The sequence below is a fragment of the Dermochelys coriacea genome, chromosome 15 (assembly GCF_009764565.3).
Source record: "Dermochelys coriacea isolate rDerCor1 chromosome 15, rDerCor1.pri.v4, whole genome shotgun sequence".
NCBI lineage: Eukaryota > Metazoa > Chordata > Testudines > Dermochelyidae > Dermochelys > Dermochelys coriacea.
Window position 1 is genome coordinate 27134702 of NC_050082.1, and position 16351 is coordinate 27151052.

The window sequence follows — 16351 nt, forward strand, 5'->3', positions numbered from 1 at the left end:
ATGATCAGTTTTTTCCATAGTGGAAGGGACTTGGAAGCCAGATTGTTGCAGGCATTTTTTTTTAAATGACTTGAATTCTGAGCCTGTAAAGTTATAAGAAAAGGAGTACTTGTGGCACCTTAGAGACTAACAAATTTGTTAGAGCATAAGCTTTCATGAGCTACAGCTCACTTCATCGGATGCATTCCGATGAAGTGAGCTGTAGCTCACGAAAGCTTATGCTCTAACAAATTTGTTAGTCTCTAAGGTGCCACAAGTACTCCTTTTCTTTTTGCGAATACAGACTAACACGGCTGCTACTCTGAAACCTGTAAAGTTATAGGGCATATTTCCTGAGGGCTAGTGATTTGCACAATCTTGAATGAAGAAAGGGCCTCATGATACTCTCTGATTCTAGTCTTGGACAATTGAAGAAAAATAAATGCCGCAGCATGTTTGCAGACAATCTGTCTTCCCTCAGCTGACACTTCTGCTGTTGCCCAAACTGGCAATTCTTGGAATGATTTTATATGTGCAAATATTACATGCAAAATCTCTGAATAGTTCCACTTCCTACACTTTCAAAAAAAAAAATCCCACGTTTGGAGATTGTTTATGATCTTCTCGGCTCTGTGTTGTCATTCATATCTTATAAAAAAAAGTATGAATTTTGGTCTGACTTGCAATTTTCCATTATTTTAGTTTAAAAAATAAAATAGATTCATACTTCACCATAGACTTCAGAGAGCTTCTACCGAGAGATGACAGGTTTATAGAACAAGGGCTGGAAGCAATTTATGATCAGTTTATCTTTGTGTATTTCCCAGGAATAAAATAGCAATTATCCAATGAAAAAGCAAATCCTTGGTGCCTTGCAGGTCTATAGCATTTGGATCTCTGTGTTTTACAGGCTGGAAGGAGTGGATTTCAAACTGTAACCTCTGAGGATTCTTTAATTATTCCATTAGGTATAAACTCTCTCTCCCCCTGTAACATTGTACTTAAATTTGCTTCCCCCTAGGCACAGAATGATAAATGGACCTTTGACCTAGTTCAGATTAAGTCTGTGTGACAGAACAGCTCCCATGCTACCAGCGGGTTTGATCCCGAGACTTTCAGTATTAAAAGTATCTGCCTCCACCACTTGAGCTAAAGCAGTAATTCCATTACCTGGTAGCAGTAGTAAACTTTTGTCCTGTTCTGTGAGGGGGTGTACAGTCCCACATTCTGCCAGAGTGGGTTACAGCTGGTACAGTGTTCTCATGACCTGTTGTGTAAAATTGCTAGGGGTTAAACCTTAGTATAACTCAAGTCAATGTCAAAACTCTCATTGACTATGGTGGGACCAGGATTTGGAATTAAAACATGCAGGTGTTTAGACTAACAAGTCAAAGCTTGAACTACATCCAGCAAACTCACCCAAGCAGCATTTCTAAAATAAGTTTTTTTAGTAAGAAACTAAATTTGTTCTGAGAGAGGGAACATGCACATATCCCTTCTGAAAGAAAACTAATACCAGCCAAACTTTTAATGACATTTCTTTGCAAAATGTTACACTTTGCAAGTTACAAAACAGCTCTCCCTTTGGAATGAAAACACACATTCTTTGACAGTCAAATACTAACATAAATAAGGATACCAGTAAATTAAAATCAAGGTACAGTAACATGAAACATAAAATGAAAAGGCTAGGCCTACTTTTTTTTTTATATATATATATATATATATATATATATATATATATATATATATATATATATATATACACACACATACATACACACACACACACACACATATAAAATGCAACACAATCCATCTGGAGAATAAGGAGGAGATAATCCACTAAAACATGGCCAGGTTGTCTTAGTGTTTATAAAATGTGTGTAAGATAAATACACACACACACACACACACACACACACACACACACACAGCTTTGACCCAGCACATGAATCATTCAACATCTCGCTGATGGTATCATTCTCTGTCTGACAAATGTGTTCCTGTTGAATAAGCAAGAGAATTTTCTCCCTCAGATTTCAGGAATACTTCCCCTTAAAGACAACTGGCGCTGGGATGCTGACAGCTTAACACGTTCAGAGGTTTTGAAGCCTGTAGCACGCAGCTGTTTCTGCCTAGCCAGGTATTTACCCCACATGCATTGCAGTGAAAATCACAGAATTTTCATTCCCTGCCATCAGTCGTTACTCCAAGGCAGTCAAGCGTCATACGAGTTCGATTCCATGCAGTATTTTCTAGTATGCAGAAGCCTTTGGCAACCTCTCTGGGCTGTAATGCTAGAAGGATCATTTCTTCTTTAAAACCCTTGCCCAGTCTAAAGGCGAGCTTGCCTCTTACGTTACATGTGCATCCGCAGGGCCAAATTCATCCTGGTGGGTAACTCCACTGACTTCCCTGGCGTTACTGCAGGGATGAAGTTGCTTCTGTGAGTTTAATGACTCCTAATGAGCAGAGACTGTACACACGATTCCAACCACTGTAGATTGCGAAATGATCAAAGTAAAGCTCTTCTGCCGTTCTACCAGGTTGCCCTAGTTAACTGTGAAAGAATTTCACTTCTGCTGGGTAAAGTTAATGGTGATTTTCTGTCCAGATGCAATTGTCAAGTCCTAAGAAACCTCCTTTATCTAGTACAAGAGTCTGGCTCCTCTTGTCTATTTTTAATGTCCCTGGAAACTGAGAACATTAAGAAGAGGCAGATTTCCCACAAAGCAGTTTGTATGCTGGAGTAGTCAGAGTTGTAAGCACAGAGACTGACACAACCAGGGTTGATTTTTCTGACCTATTCCAAGGTCAGCCTGGCTTCCCTCCCCCGTGAATGAGGTATTTTCCATTGCACTTGCCTATCTAACTGCTGTCAAAGATGGTGAGGTCAAAAGCAGATCTCTGGCAATGAATCCCTCGCTGGGGTCGATTCTGTACCAAGGAGAACTCGGTGTTAAGTATGGTAGGGGCATGTGTCATTGGTAAGACAAGCATACAAATGCTAGCATTCCTTCCATGGGAGAACGGATTTAAAAGTAACCCACATGACAGGCTGGAGAGGAAAATTATATTTTTTTAAAGAAAGATCTTATAACTTTTCAGTATTACAATAAACAACACACACACACTCACTGACCCAGCAGTGAGTCTGGCATGTTATACAGTACATACAAGGAACACAAAACAAGGTGCACAGAAATGACCGTAGCACTTATGGTCAGGGAGGTCATTTTATATTTAGGCTGTCTTAGGAGTATAAAATATTCCCAAGAACTGGACATCACTCAGCGAGCCAGGGGCTGCAATAATATATGCATCTTTTCAATGGAGACATTGTTCCACAATGTAACTGACAGGAGAGAGTAAAAATTAAAAATGTACAACCCCAAAATATTTCAGCAATAAAAGAAATGTTAAAAAAAAAAGACACATCCGATGCCTTCAGTTCCTCACTATGCTAAAATGCACCAGATTTTTCAGTTCTTTGCGAGCCAAATTTATATCCATGAGCAAGTGCCTTTCTGGGTACTGAATCACTGAGTTGCTCTGCATTTCCTCTATAAATTACAAAAGCTGGTTTGAAATTAGCTTGGAAAAGGTGAATATTTACATTGAAATTCATGTTGCACTTCCCTCCCCATAGCCCTGTGGTGTTCATTGCTACAACGCGTTCAGACACAAGCAGACACTTATTCATACTAATTATTATTTCTATTGCTGTAGTGCCTAGGAATTCTTGTCCTGGATTAGGACCCCATTGCCCAAGCAGTGTGGTTCTGCTCCAAACCGAAGCCCCGGTGCTGCAGCCACTTGCAACTAAGAATTACTCACTTCATGGAAATCTTCCCATGTAACTCTCTGGGTCGGATGTTCAGCAATCATGAAGGATCTGATTCTGTCACGGATTCTGTGACTTGGGCAGGAGCAGCCCCTGGGGCCAGGCTAGGGGCCACCGGAGCAGTGGCTGCCAGGGCCACAGACCAGGGCTGGGTGAGCCCCCGGAGCATGGGCCATGGCTGGATGACCCCTGGCGCTGCAGGAGCAGTGGTCAAGGCCGCGTCAGCCACCAGGACCAGAGCAACAGCTACCACAGCAGGAGAGCTAGATGAAGACCTTTCTTAAGGGAAAAACAAACTCTATATTCTAGCAAAGCCCCTTCTCTCCTGGCTGTGTGGTGTGATATAATTTCAAGAAGGAAAATGATCCTTCTCTAAGGAACAAATGCTTTTATCCTGCTCGGCTGATTTTCACCTGGAAAACCAAGGAATGTTGGCATTGTTTGACCTTCTTTCTGCCCAGACCAAAAATATTAAATCCTGAACAAAACAGACCTAGAGCAAATATTCACACCAAGACTTGTGCTGCTCTTTGGCCTAGACAAGTGGTTTTCAACCTTTTTTCATTTAAGGGCCCCTAAAAAAATGGTGCCTGGAGATGCAGATGCTTTTGGAAATCTTAGGGGGGCTGCAGCATGGAGCACAGGTTGAAAACCACTGTTCTATGGTAATGACAACCTTTCCCGGACCCCTTAGACAGTCTGTGGGCTCTCAGGGGGGTCCATAGACCACAGGTTGAAAACCACTGGCCTAGAATGAACTAGGCACAAACCAGGAACTAAGAATTACCCATCTATAATCCATCCTGGATCAGTGACAAAATAGCATTGATAGGCTAAAGGAATTAATGCAGGCCAATATTTTTAAAGGTCCTGTACACACAAACTAGGAGGGCAAGAAAGAGAATTATTTAGGCCAATGTTAAATGGGGTCCCAGCTTTCCAATGGCATCATGGAAAGTGGCAACAGGTCACGAGGTATCAGATTGAAAAAAAAAAAAAATTATTTCGGTCAGTTTCTTCCTTCTACTTCCACACTTATGTGATTTCAGCAGCTGTTGTCTCCAAAATCAAGAGCATGAGAAATCCCACCTGGAAGCAGCGATTTGAGCTGCCCGGGTGCTCTAGCACATTCTTTGCTGACTCCAGCAGCTCACGGGATGTCAGACACTAGACTAATTTGAGGAAGACCAGAAAAAGTCTGCAAGCAACGACACGCTTTCAGAACCCCAAGTGGGTCCCTCCCGAGCTGTGGTGCTGGATCAGCACGCACCCAAGCCCTGTGTTAGTGCAGGAAATGACTTTCAGTGATCGACACTGGCCTCAGGGGTTTGGACACAGAGCCGCTTTGGCTCAGAAGAGCTCATCATCTCCAAGGTGCCATGGAGTCCATTGCCAGCAGTGGTCGGGTCAGGTTTGGATGCAGCAGGTCAGGTACCTAAATCCAGGGGCAGAGTTCAAAAGCAACTGTCTCCACTTCCACATCAAAACCACTGCTGGGAATGGAAAGACAAGACTCGGCGACCACGGGATCACTGCTGGAGCCGGGCACATGACACTAGGCAGGCAAATTTCTCAGCATGCAGGAGTTCCCGGTCCCGCTGACGGACTAGCAGCACATGATGGCATCTCAGGTGGCACTTGCAGCGAGGCCGACTTCAGAGATGGCTTACTTAGTGTTTCCAAATGAGCCCCCTGCCACCCACACCAGAGCCTCCGTTACAGTTTGTGGCTTTCCTGGCTCTCCAGCCATTCTCTCCTCAGCTCGGTGATCTCTCTGCCGTACCAGTCGTGGAGCTTGGAGAAACTCACCGTGCCTGGGCACACCGGGCAGTCTGCCGGCAGGGCCGCAGGGCCGCAGCTATTGCCTGATGAGGTGCGTCTGCGAGGTGGTAAAGGAGGTGGTTTCACGCGTCCCTCGTGGCTGCTGCCCGCAGCCGTCCTCCCGTTCCCCGAGTCGGCAAGGCCCCCGGGGATGTCCCCCGCTGGCAGGGTATCCACGCACGGAGCGTTATTCCACACTGCACAGCCGTTCTCTTTCAGGGGGGCGCAAGGCACCGGCGCCATGGGCCGCTCCCGGGGAGGTGGCAGCTCCAAAGCCGGAGACGTGGGGTCCAAGCAGAGCCCCGGCTTGGTTTTCCGGTAAATCGGTGACCTCCTTTGGACGCTGTGGCTGCCAGCCAGGCTCCCCTGCATCTCCTCCAGCTGTTTCTCCAGCTCCTTCACCACCAGCCGCATGTAGTTGAAGCTGGCACGCGACAGGGACTTGACCCAGGACTCCACGGCAGCCTGGCTCTCGGCCGCCAGGATGTAGGTTCGCGACTTGGCGCAGTCAAACTTGATGGCGAAGGTGAACTCCTCAGCGGCCTCGCAGAGCTCCACAGTGCAGCCCTCCAAGATGATCACGCCAACCGGCTCCCGGCTCTCCCGCTCCTCAAAGTAGAAGAGCATGTTGCCCTTCAGCACGAACCAGCGGCGGTGATAGGCCGTGTTCCGCTCGCCCCTCTTGAAGAGGAAGCCGGCGTTGTCAGCGGGGGAGTTGCAGGTGGCGTAGAACACCAGGCTCCGCTCGTTCAGCTTCATGGTGCCGAGGCCTAGAGGGGAAAGAGATTCGTATGGGCTCGGGGGCGAGGATCTGCTGGGTTCTCTGAGCTACGCACAAAGGCCAGGGAGCCCAGGCAGTCCCATCCCAGCAGCTAGAGTGACTCTACTGGCTTGGTGAGGTCCTTACCCACATGGGTACGGACTGGAAACAGACAGCAGGGAGTTCAAACCCCTAACACAGGGGCACCGGGGCAATCTGCATAGAGGCCCTACCTGTTTACCCTGGCTGCCATGCACTCCCCACTGGCCGCTCCCCCTCCACAGGGTGAAGGGATTCAGAACCTAGAGAGGGGGAACCAGGTAATTGGGCAGCACTGATTTGCCCTCAGAAGGCTCAGGAGAGGGGAGGAACATTAACAGGAGCAGCCACACTGGGTCAAATCAATGGGCCATTGAGCCCAGTATCCTGTCTCCCCACAGTGGCCAGAGCTACAGGCTTCAGAGGAAATGAACAGAACAGGGCAGTTATCGAGTCATCCAGCTCCAGCTTCTGGCAATCAGAGGTTTAGGGACACCTGGAGTATAGGGCTGCAGCCCTGACCATCTTGGCTAACAGCCATTGAAGGATCTGTCCTCCCTGCAATGTCACTGCAGGGAGCTTCATTCCAGGACCCAGTTCAGAGCCCCCCCAGGAAGGGGGAGCCACTTGGGCTGGGGTTGGCTTTGGGGGAGGAGGTGCTGGCTAATCACCCTTCTGACCATCAGTGCCCCTGAGCCACTGCAGAATTATTCCCAGCTGCCGTATGTGTTCACAGTGCTGCCTGGCAGGGGAGCCAGCCATGTGGATCCCGTACACCGGCAGGACCCCAGCAAACCCAGAGCCACACCTGGACGGTGACTGCAGGCCTAGCTGGATCGGGTCATCCAGCAGGGGGAAGGGGTAGGGCAGACATTGTTCAGGCAATGGGGTGGGATGAAACAAGGCACAGGAGAAGGGCCTGCTCTTCCCATTGACTTCAGCTGGAGTTCTAGGGGCTCCGCACCTTTGGGAAAAATCAGACTCAAAGAGAGCAGCCCCAGGGGCAAAGTGCAGGGAGGTGGAAGGAGCTATGAGCAGGATGGTGGGGAATAGAAGGAATGAAGCAGCTTTCCTGCTGCCCCGCATGGTGGTACCCAGGAACACAGGATAAAAATGGACTTGAGGGGGGGGCCCTGCCAATTTAATCCATCTGCAAACACCACTTCTCACAGCACCTTCCATTACACAAGGTGCCAGAACCATTTAAACCCCTGGAATGACATCTATGGGCACTGGGTGGTCCCTGGTAAAAAAGGGGTTGACCTCAGCTCAGCTTCCCTCTCTCTTGGCCCAGAGGTTCATGGGAACTGCTATATATTAGCTGCTTGGGGAGCCCAGGGCGAAAATGCCTCTAGGAAGAGACGGGGTCATAGACCTGGAGTGATCTCCAGCTGGGGGCCTTAACTTATCAGAAACTAAAACGATTTTCTATGCTTGAGGGAGAGACCCTGCTCACTGCAACTGGCTTCTCCTTTCTTTGTCCACTCCCCAGCTTGCCATTCAGGTCACCTGCCCCTATTTCTGCTCCTGGCTGTTTGCCTTTCCAGTGAGAACCCGTTGGATCAGTTTCCTTTCTGATTCTTGGGCCCTTTGGGGGAGGAAAGAGAGGGAGGGGAACAACTGTTTAAAAGATACTTCCAATTTAAAAGAGTCCTATTGATCTCCGCTTTTTGTTCAAAGTTGACTTTTACAAAACCAACCATTTTCTGGGTGAATTGAATGCCCTTTTCCTTCTTCCCTCATTGGGCCTGTAATTGGGATCACACCCAATCTAATGCTGTTTATCACGCATGGCTGAAGAACAATTCCTAAATTACACTTCCCCCTCCCCTCTATAAATACTCCTGAACAATGCAGTGAGCAGCTGGCCTGGCACTGCTCATTAGGTTCCTAGCACCAGTCTATTGCTGCCCTGATCAGCAGGGACCAGGAGGACTCAGGGTGCTGCATACACTGCTGGTATTGGTTACTACCCGTCCACCATAGTCGGTTGCATCCTAGATGCTGTTTTGTAAGCTGAGTAAAGTTATTCCCTAGCAGCTTATCTAGCAACCCAGATGCCTGATCACATTCACAGCTGCTGCAGACATTGGCCATACTAGCTCTGCTTGTTAAGATGTCCTAGCACCACTTCTGTTGGGAAAGAACTGGGAGTCAGACAACCCACGTTCTCTTCCCACATCTACCACTCACTGAACGTGTGATTTCACTGTACTGCTCTGTACCAGTGTCCCCTATCTGGAAAACAGGGATTGTGCCTCCTATCCTGCTTTGAGATCTGTAGCATTGCAAGTACCAGCCATGAGTCAGGAAGCGTCATTCTAAGCATGGTGGTGGTTCCATTGATTTCAGTGGGAACATTTCCATGCTTTAACGTTTAGCGTATTCTTAAGCGCTTCATCTTTGCATTGCTCAGGCTGCAGTGAAGGGCTGCCAGAGCTTCCAAGATTCCAGTGACCCCCCAATGGATGGCTGAAATGGACCTCCAAACAGCCCCCACCATCCCCACAATGGGGTGGGCGGCAAAGAGCTGCCACTTGCCTCTGGAACATCTGTATCGTCTCTTGTCACAGCCCAGCTCTGCTAATGCCACTTAGAGTGGAAAGGCACTGGAAGCAAATGCTACATCCTCATCCAAGCACCAAGGCGAGCGGCTTTAATGCGCTCCCTCCAAAAGCTTCCATGAGCCTTCGATGCAAGTTCCCAAAGAAGCCAATGAGGGACAAGAGTCACTCAGCCCTGTATGGAGCGGCATGGACTACTAGAGGAGGTTGAACAGATCTTTCCGAGTTGTTTCCTTTCTGTTTACAGTGACTTGGTTCTGATGGAGGAAGTAAATGGTCTTACAAGGTTTGTGACTAACAGCTGTCACTGGTGACCATGCTGACAGCGAGAGATGTTTTCACCCTGGTAGGCTGCTGTCATTGTCCTCAGCAGCAGGTGCGGCATTGTCCCCCAGAGCTCGGTTTGGCCCCTGACTTTTAATAGATCCATATGCACCACTAGGTCTTCCACTCCCCCCCCCCCACACGCAGCCTTTGCAGTGTAAAGTAAAATCCCCTATAATGTTGTGTATGTGGACATAACTTCCCCCTCTCCCCCCGCTCCATTTTTCTGAAATGCTGCCCTTGCTCAGCACCACAGCATAAGGAGTCTATAAATACCATGTTTCAGAGTAGCAGCCGTGTTAGTCTATATTTGCAAAAAGAAAAGGAGTACTTGGGGCACCTTAGAGACTAACAAATTTATTAGAGCATAAGCTTTCGTGAGCTACAGCTCACTTCATCGGATGCATTAATGAAGTGAGCTGTAGCTCACAAAAGCTTATGCTCTAATAAATTCGTTAGTCTCTAAGGTACCACACGTCCTCCTTTTCTTTTTATAAATACCATGCCACTGCTAGCTTTTGCTTCCCTAATCATACTGACAGCACCTCCCCTGCAAGGCACTCAAACCCTTTCAGGCTGATAACTATCAGTAACCATTTTACAGCTGGGGGGGAGACCAGCCCCCAAAGATGAAGGCCCAAGTTTTCCAAAGTAGCCATGAATTTTGGGGGCCCAGGTGGGAGCAGCTGGAGGAAGCAGACTGTAGCTGTGTTAAAGGGGGCACCCAAACTTGACCCCCATGGGGTTAGTGACTAGCCCCAAGGAAACACCGTGAGTCTGTTTCAGAACTGGGACTTAGAACCCAGGAGTCCTGACTGCCAGGCCTTTGCTCTGACCACTAGACAGCACTCCTCCCTGAAAGACCACTGCTCTTTAACTCTAGTCCTAATCTAGTCTTTTTTTAAAAAAAAAAAAAAAAGCATAGGACCACAACAAAACCCTTGGACGTGGACAAGCAATTTCACTCTTCAGTCATGTAACAATGTTAAAGATTAATTGAGGTGTCCCCCCCCACTACCAGAAGTGTTAGTCTGTATTCGCAAAAAGAAAAGCAGTACTTGTGGCACCTTAGAGACTAACAAATTTATTTGAGCATAAGCTTTCGTGAGCTACGGCTCACTTCATCGGATGCAAGTGAGCTGTAGCTCACGAAAGCTTATGCTCTAATAAATTTGTTAGTCTCTAAGGTGCCACAAGTCCTCCTTTTCTTATTACGAGAAGGTTATTTTTATAATCCCCCAGGAGCCGCCTCTTGTGCAGAAGCCAGGTAGGTAGTAACAGGGAATGTTACAAGCGTCTCAGCTCCTCCGTTTCATTCATGAAGTGACTTGGTTGGTTTGTCGAACTTATTCTGAAGCGCCTGGTGCGTTTATTCGGCTGCGAGCAGGAGACCGGCCCACGCAGCCTGAGGAAGGGGATGAAAAGCAACTCGGAGGGAGCCTTCACCGCAGCCGCGGACCGTTCGCTCATTCTGGGGTTTTTAGCTGTAGGAGGTTTTGGGGTTTTTTTAAGGGTCACTGAGACAGGCAGGCGGAGAGCAGCCCCAACGGCGCCCTGCAGCGTGTCTTGCAGCCGGCGTGGTTCCTGCTTCCTGTGGACTCGTGGGGGAATTGGGCTGAGTCCCCCCCCCAGAGCCGGACACGCATGGGGCAAGTGAGCTGGCCCCAGCCCCCCCCGGGAAAGTGACTTAGCTCCCCGGGGGTGCTGGAGTCACACTGGCGTGGGGAAGGGGCTGCGCTCCAGGCCAGCCGGGGGGGGGGCCCTGGCATGGGCCGCGCAGGAAGGCAGCCAGCTCGGGTGCTGGGCAGGGGAACAACCCTGGTGGCACCCAACGCTGGAGACTCCGGGGCAAAAGCCCGCCCCGCAGAGCCCAGCCCGGCAGCTTCTCGGAGCGGGCCCATCCCCGTGGCCTCCAGCCCCGCGCTAGCTCGGCCCCTAGGGGCGGGGACGGGCCGGAGACCGGCCTGTCCCCTGCAGCCTCCCGCCTGGCCGGGCTCTGCCCGCGCCCCGGCTCCCAGCTCGGGCCCCCCGGCGGCGGCGGCGGCTGCCAGGCTCCATCCCGCCCCCGGCTCTTACTTCTGCGCGCCGCTGCCTGCGCCCGGCTCCTTTGTTCCCTCCGCGCCGCTCCTGCCTCCCCCGGCTGGGGCTGGGGCTGGGGCTGGCGCCGGCTCCTCCTCCGCGGGCTGTGGCCGCCGGCCACCGGCTGCTCTTAAAGAGCCAGCCCAGCCCGCACACCCGCCTCCCGAGCCGGCGGGGGGTGTCCACACGGCCTCGGAAACCTGGCCCCACGCCGCTGGCAGCCCAGCCCCCCTGCCGGCCGCACGCAAAGGTGCCTGATCCCGGTCTGCAAGTACCGGGGACCCTGAGTCCTGCGGAGACTGGGGCTCAAGCCCCCTCATTGCGCAGTGTGGACGCAGCTCAAGCCCCAGAGCCCAGTCAGGTCTGTGCAGCGGGGGAAGGCCCCCTTAGCAAGGCGGGGAGAGCTGGGGCCAGCAGCCCTAAGCCCAGGTTGACCATGCAGTAGGGCATACCCTCAACCAGGGGTATGTGTAGCCCTGAGGATTCGCTGCAGTCTTCTGGGGGGTACTCAAACCCTCTAGATCAATGTTTCTCAACCTGCCAGTCGTGAACCCCATGGGGGTTGCGGGATGAGTTTAGGGGGATTGCAAGTGCAGGGCCGGCATGAGGGCATGGCAGGCAGGGCAATTGCCTGGGGGCTCGTTAAGCTGAGTTCCCTGCTTCAGCCCAGGGTGGCAGGGCTCGGGCTTTACATAAGGCTCACATGTGAAACGCAGGCTCTGGTATCACACTGAAATGTAAGTACAATATATTCCAGTGGTTTGAGGATTATATGGTAGAAATGAGAACATCCGCAATTTTTCAGGAATAGGGAACTGGGACACTTTTTTGGTATTTTGGAGTCTGATTTTCTAAACAAGTCATTTTTAAGTGAGGTGTAACTTGGGGGTATGCAAGACAAATCAGCCTCCTGAAAGGGGTACAGTAGTCTGGAAAGGTTGAGAGCCACTGCCCTAAGGGATTAGAGGCGATCCGGGTGGCCACACGGTACAGGTCAGAACATCAATGCTTCTGGGTGAAATTGCTATTGCAGGATATTATTATTTGTATTATTAGTCATATTACTGGAGTACCAGCCGTGGACTCTGTTGTGCCAGCACTGTACAAACATGGAACAGAGTCCCTGCCCCAAAGAGCTTCCAATTCAAGTATAATACAAGAGATAACAGATGGATATGGACTGGACCGGATGAGGAAACAGCAAGACAATATTCAATGAGTTCCAGTCTTGGTCCTTAACTTCAAGGTGCCGAGCCCAAAGATAACTAGGGCTCTGGATGAAGCCGAGGGGTGACAGCTCCACTCCTGGGGCTCTGTGAAAAGCTTTACAACAAGGCTAATTGCTCTACATTTGAGGTGCCCTTCTTTGGCCTGCCTTCTCTAACGCAGGTACTGAGCAACGTGTATCAAAACATGCTTGTCAAAACAAGCTATTCTACTGCACAGACTTCTCCCCCTGGGGAAAGGATGAAAGGACAAAGACCATGTGACAGGTGCTAGGCCCAGATATTACGGGCAGCCTGGTATACGGGCCTGTATAGAATAGAATATTGGTCAGCGTGGGAGCCAGTGGTATCAGCGTACTAGCAGCTGCACTTACAGGCCCAGCTGAGATTGGTGCCCCATGGTCTTAGCTCTATGTAAGAGACAGTCCCCACCCCAAAAAGTGAACAGTCTAGAAAGACTAGATTTCTTATCCCTATTTTACACAATGACTTGCCCAAAGTCACGCAGGGAGTCCATAACTAAACTGGAACGAGAACCCAGATCTTCCCTTGTTCCTGCGCAGTTTCACAAATACATCACCGGTCACTGACAGGCATGAGCACAGGAGATGAATTTGGGAATGATTCTTGTTAAATGTTTATGCTGCCGCACCTAGTGCAGAGGCTTCAAATCGGATCATGGTAGGTGCTGTATAAACACACATAAACACCTGACTTTTGCCCCAAACAATCTACAGTCCAACAAGAGTTGGTCCTTCGAAGCTAGTGGGAATAGTGGGTTGTTTGAAGCACGTTTAGGTGTTTGCAGGCTCAGGGCCTGGGTCTAGCAGTGGACTATGCAGATTGTGTGTATCTCCTTGTCCACGCTTTCAAGAGGACACAGCCAGTGCCCACCATTTGAACGTACTGGTGCTATCAGTATTTCATTGTGGCTTGATTTCTTATATCGGGCATTGATTGAGTGACGTTATACATTGCACAATAGCCTGACAAATCTAGTGACTGCATTATCCTTCTTAGGATAGCATCACTTACTGTATGTAGGCATTATTGCTTCTTTCACAAGACCAGAATCTGTTTGTGGGCCCACCACCAGAAAATAATTTGCAATCAAACAGTTAACAACATGAAAATGAAGCCTTCCTCCTCGCCCACATAAAAAGGAAATTCACAACCACTAAAGCCTATGATGATTATGCCAGATCTCCAAACTTTTTGGCTTGCACACCCCCAGCCATGGACGTGCAGAGAGGCTGCTGAAGAAAAAAAACGGCGGAGTGCTGTCCGGTGGTGCTACTGCTGCCGTGCATCCCCTGGGATCATCTCGCGCACCCCAGTTTGGAGACCACTGATGTACGCTATAATACACATGACTGAAGTCAAGAGGAGGCCACCGAGCCAAGGGTGAATTTGGTCTAGGATGGTATTACAATTTATGCAAGTGTATAGGAATCAAAGAGCCCCCTGTAAACAAGTGCATGTAACTTTGTATGTAGGTTTTTCTTTGTAGGACGGTGTTTTCTCAGGAGAGTTGGTTGACCCAGTTTTCTGTCAAAAACTACAATTTTGTCAAAATCTAAATGTTTGGCAGGAATGTGTCGCTTTGGCTCAAAATTTTGATGGGAAAAAAGTCGAACCAAATCGTGTAAGGACATCCGAATGGCCATACTAGGTCAGACCACTGGTCCCAGAGTCTAGTATCCTCTCTGCTGACAGTGATTAGACTTTCATATTAAAATATGTGTTTTAATATTAAATATATGAATGTTTTGATGGTCCTGAATGGGAACTTCTTTTACTTTTCATTCTGTGGGAAATTTTGGCTTTTTATTCTAATTAATTCTGGCTTGTTCTAATTTGGAATGAAAACAGAAATTACATTTCCCCCCAGCCCCAAGGTTCAGCGCTGCAACACAGCTGTTGGTTTCCTTGGCAGCTAGACCTGTTCCCCTCCGGAATGGAGAACAGGTTTTGAAAGAGCCACAGCCCTAGTTTTTATCTTCTCTCAAAACAGGCTCTGGTTGCACGGTCTGCTAGACTTTCCTGCATCGTTCTCTACCCATCTTTCCAGTTCTGCAGAGAGAGGCCTCGGCTAGTCAAGAGCCATGGGAGGATGCTTTAAAAATCCCTTTCATGGGAGTTCAATTGCTCACCAGACTAGCCCTGCAATACAAACTGATTCTACCCACCTTGGAGACCTGGTTGTGCAAACAGGCCCCTTCCATGCATTGACTGCTAAGGGCTGAGTGTAAAGTTGCTAAAGTGTGTGTGCAGGCTCAGGGATATGTGTTGCATGCCAAGTACAAGCCACCCAAAACATTATTGTTGCTGCTTATTTCCTACATGCTAATGCCAGGCTGGGCACAGTTTGAGCTGCAATGATCAAGGCAGCCCCTGCTCTGCAGAATGTACAGACTAGAATCATAGAATCTCAGGGTTGGAAGGGACCTCAGGAGGTCATCTCGTCCAACCCTGCTCAAAGCAAGGCCAATCCCCAGTTTTTGCCCCAGATCCCTAAATGCCCCCCTCAAGGATTGAACTCACAACCCTGGGTTTAGCAGGCCAATGCTCAAACCACTGAGCTATCCTTCCTCCCTGAGAGCCATGGAGAGGGAGAAATGAAGTGCTGCGAGTCCCCCCAGTTAAGAGTTACAGGGAATGGGGGGAGGCAGATGAAGTCAACCACAGGCCTCAATAGGAGGTGGATCGGACCCCCGGCCTGCTGACTGCATGAGCACACGAGGTGAGGAGCCTTCATCTCATTTGACAAAGGGCTACTTGTGGCCAGAGAATGCAGCCCACTCCTCCAGATGCTGTCAGAAGGGGAGTAGTGTTTGGCCTATTCCCCAAGGGCCTGATCCTGCAAAGAACTGAGGGGAACAAGGGTGCTCTGCCCAGTGGCTCACAGGATGGGGCATTGGGCCCAGAGACCTGATCTAAACACACAGTTGAACTAAAGGTGTAAACTTATTGATACAAGCTGGTTTTAAACGTTTAAGCATCTCTTCTCAGGGCTGTATGCTAAATCGGGGCTGGGGCAACATGGGTATGTATGTAGATGAGGCCTGAGCCGGAATCCAGTGTTGCTTAATTGCCTTGATTAGCGTTGTGAGCCACACCCACACCAGAGCCAGGCACTATAAACCTTCCTTCCCCATAGCAGGGTGGCATGAGCCATATAAACATGCGCAGTTCATTAGTGTAGGCAGCTGTGTGGGTTGTAAACTGAGCTGTGCCCTGTTGTCACTGAGCCCAGGCAAGGGCCGTCTCAGTGGAACAGGAAAAACCTAACACCAAGGAAGGTAAACAATCAGGCAGATCCCTCTGTTAAGTAATTAAAGACAGCCAGCTGCTGTCCTGCTCGCTAGTTAGTTAAGAGGGTTTCCTCTTTAATCTGGATTTACCTATTGTTCTTATTCTGATGGCTTCCCATCGCCCTCCTCCAGCTGGAGCTGTGTAGGGAAGGAAATTTCACTCAACACCTGTTTGTTACACCGGCCCCATTTGTCCTGCTTACTCGGCCCCCTGGAATGTTGTGACAATCCCTGAGTTACATCTGGCCTGAATGGGTCACTGATCCGATTCACACCTCGGGAATAACTCCACTGAAACACGGCTGCTACTCTGAAACCACTAGTTAACCTACGGTAAAACTGGTGTAATGGAGAACAGAACCAGGGGAATATCTAAAGCTGCACATACGACTTCTGTG

General features: G+C 49.3%; 1 protein-coding gene across 1 annotated transcript; it reads right to left on the reverse strand.

Annotated features, from left to right (window-relative positions):
• Positions 1-4699: 4699 nt before the first annotated feature.
• On the reverse strand, positions 4700-11511 carry PHETA1 (PH domain containing endocytic trafficking adaptor 1). The gene is made up of 2 exons (XM_038373514.2): positions 11411-11511; positions 4700-6417 (listed from the first exon to the last, which is right to left on the reverse strand). Exon 2 carries the CDS (start codon positions 6404-6406, stop codon positions 5543-5545), a length of 864 nt encoding a protein of 287 aa, XP_038229442.1. The 5' UTR covers positions 6407-6417; positions 11411-11511; the 3' UTR covers positions 4700-5542.
• Between the last annotated feature and the right edge of the window lie 4840 nt (positions 11512-16351).

Coding starts and splice junctions, on each gene's coding strand:
- PHETA1 (XM_038373514.2), bottom strand. CDS start 6,406: ATGAAGCTGAACGAGCGGAGCCTGGTGTTCTACGCCACCTGCAACTCC.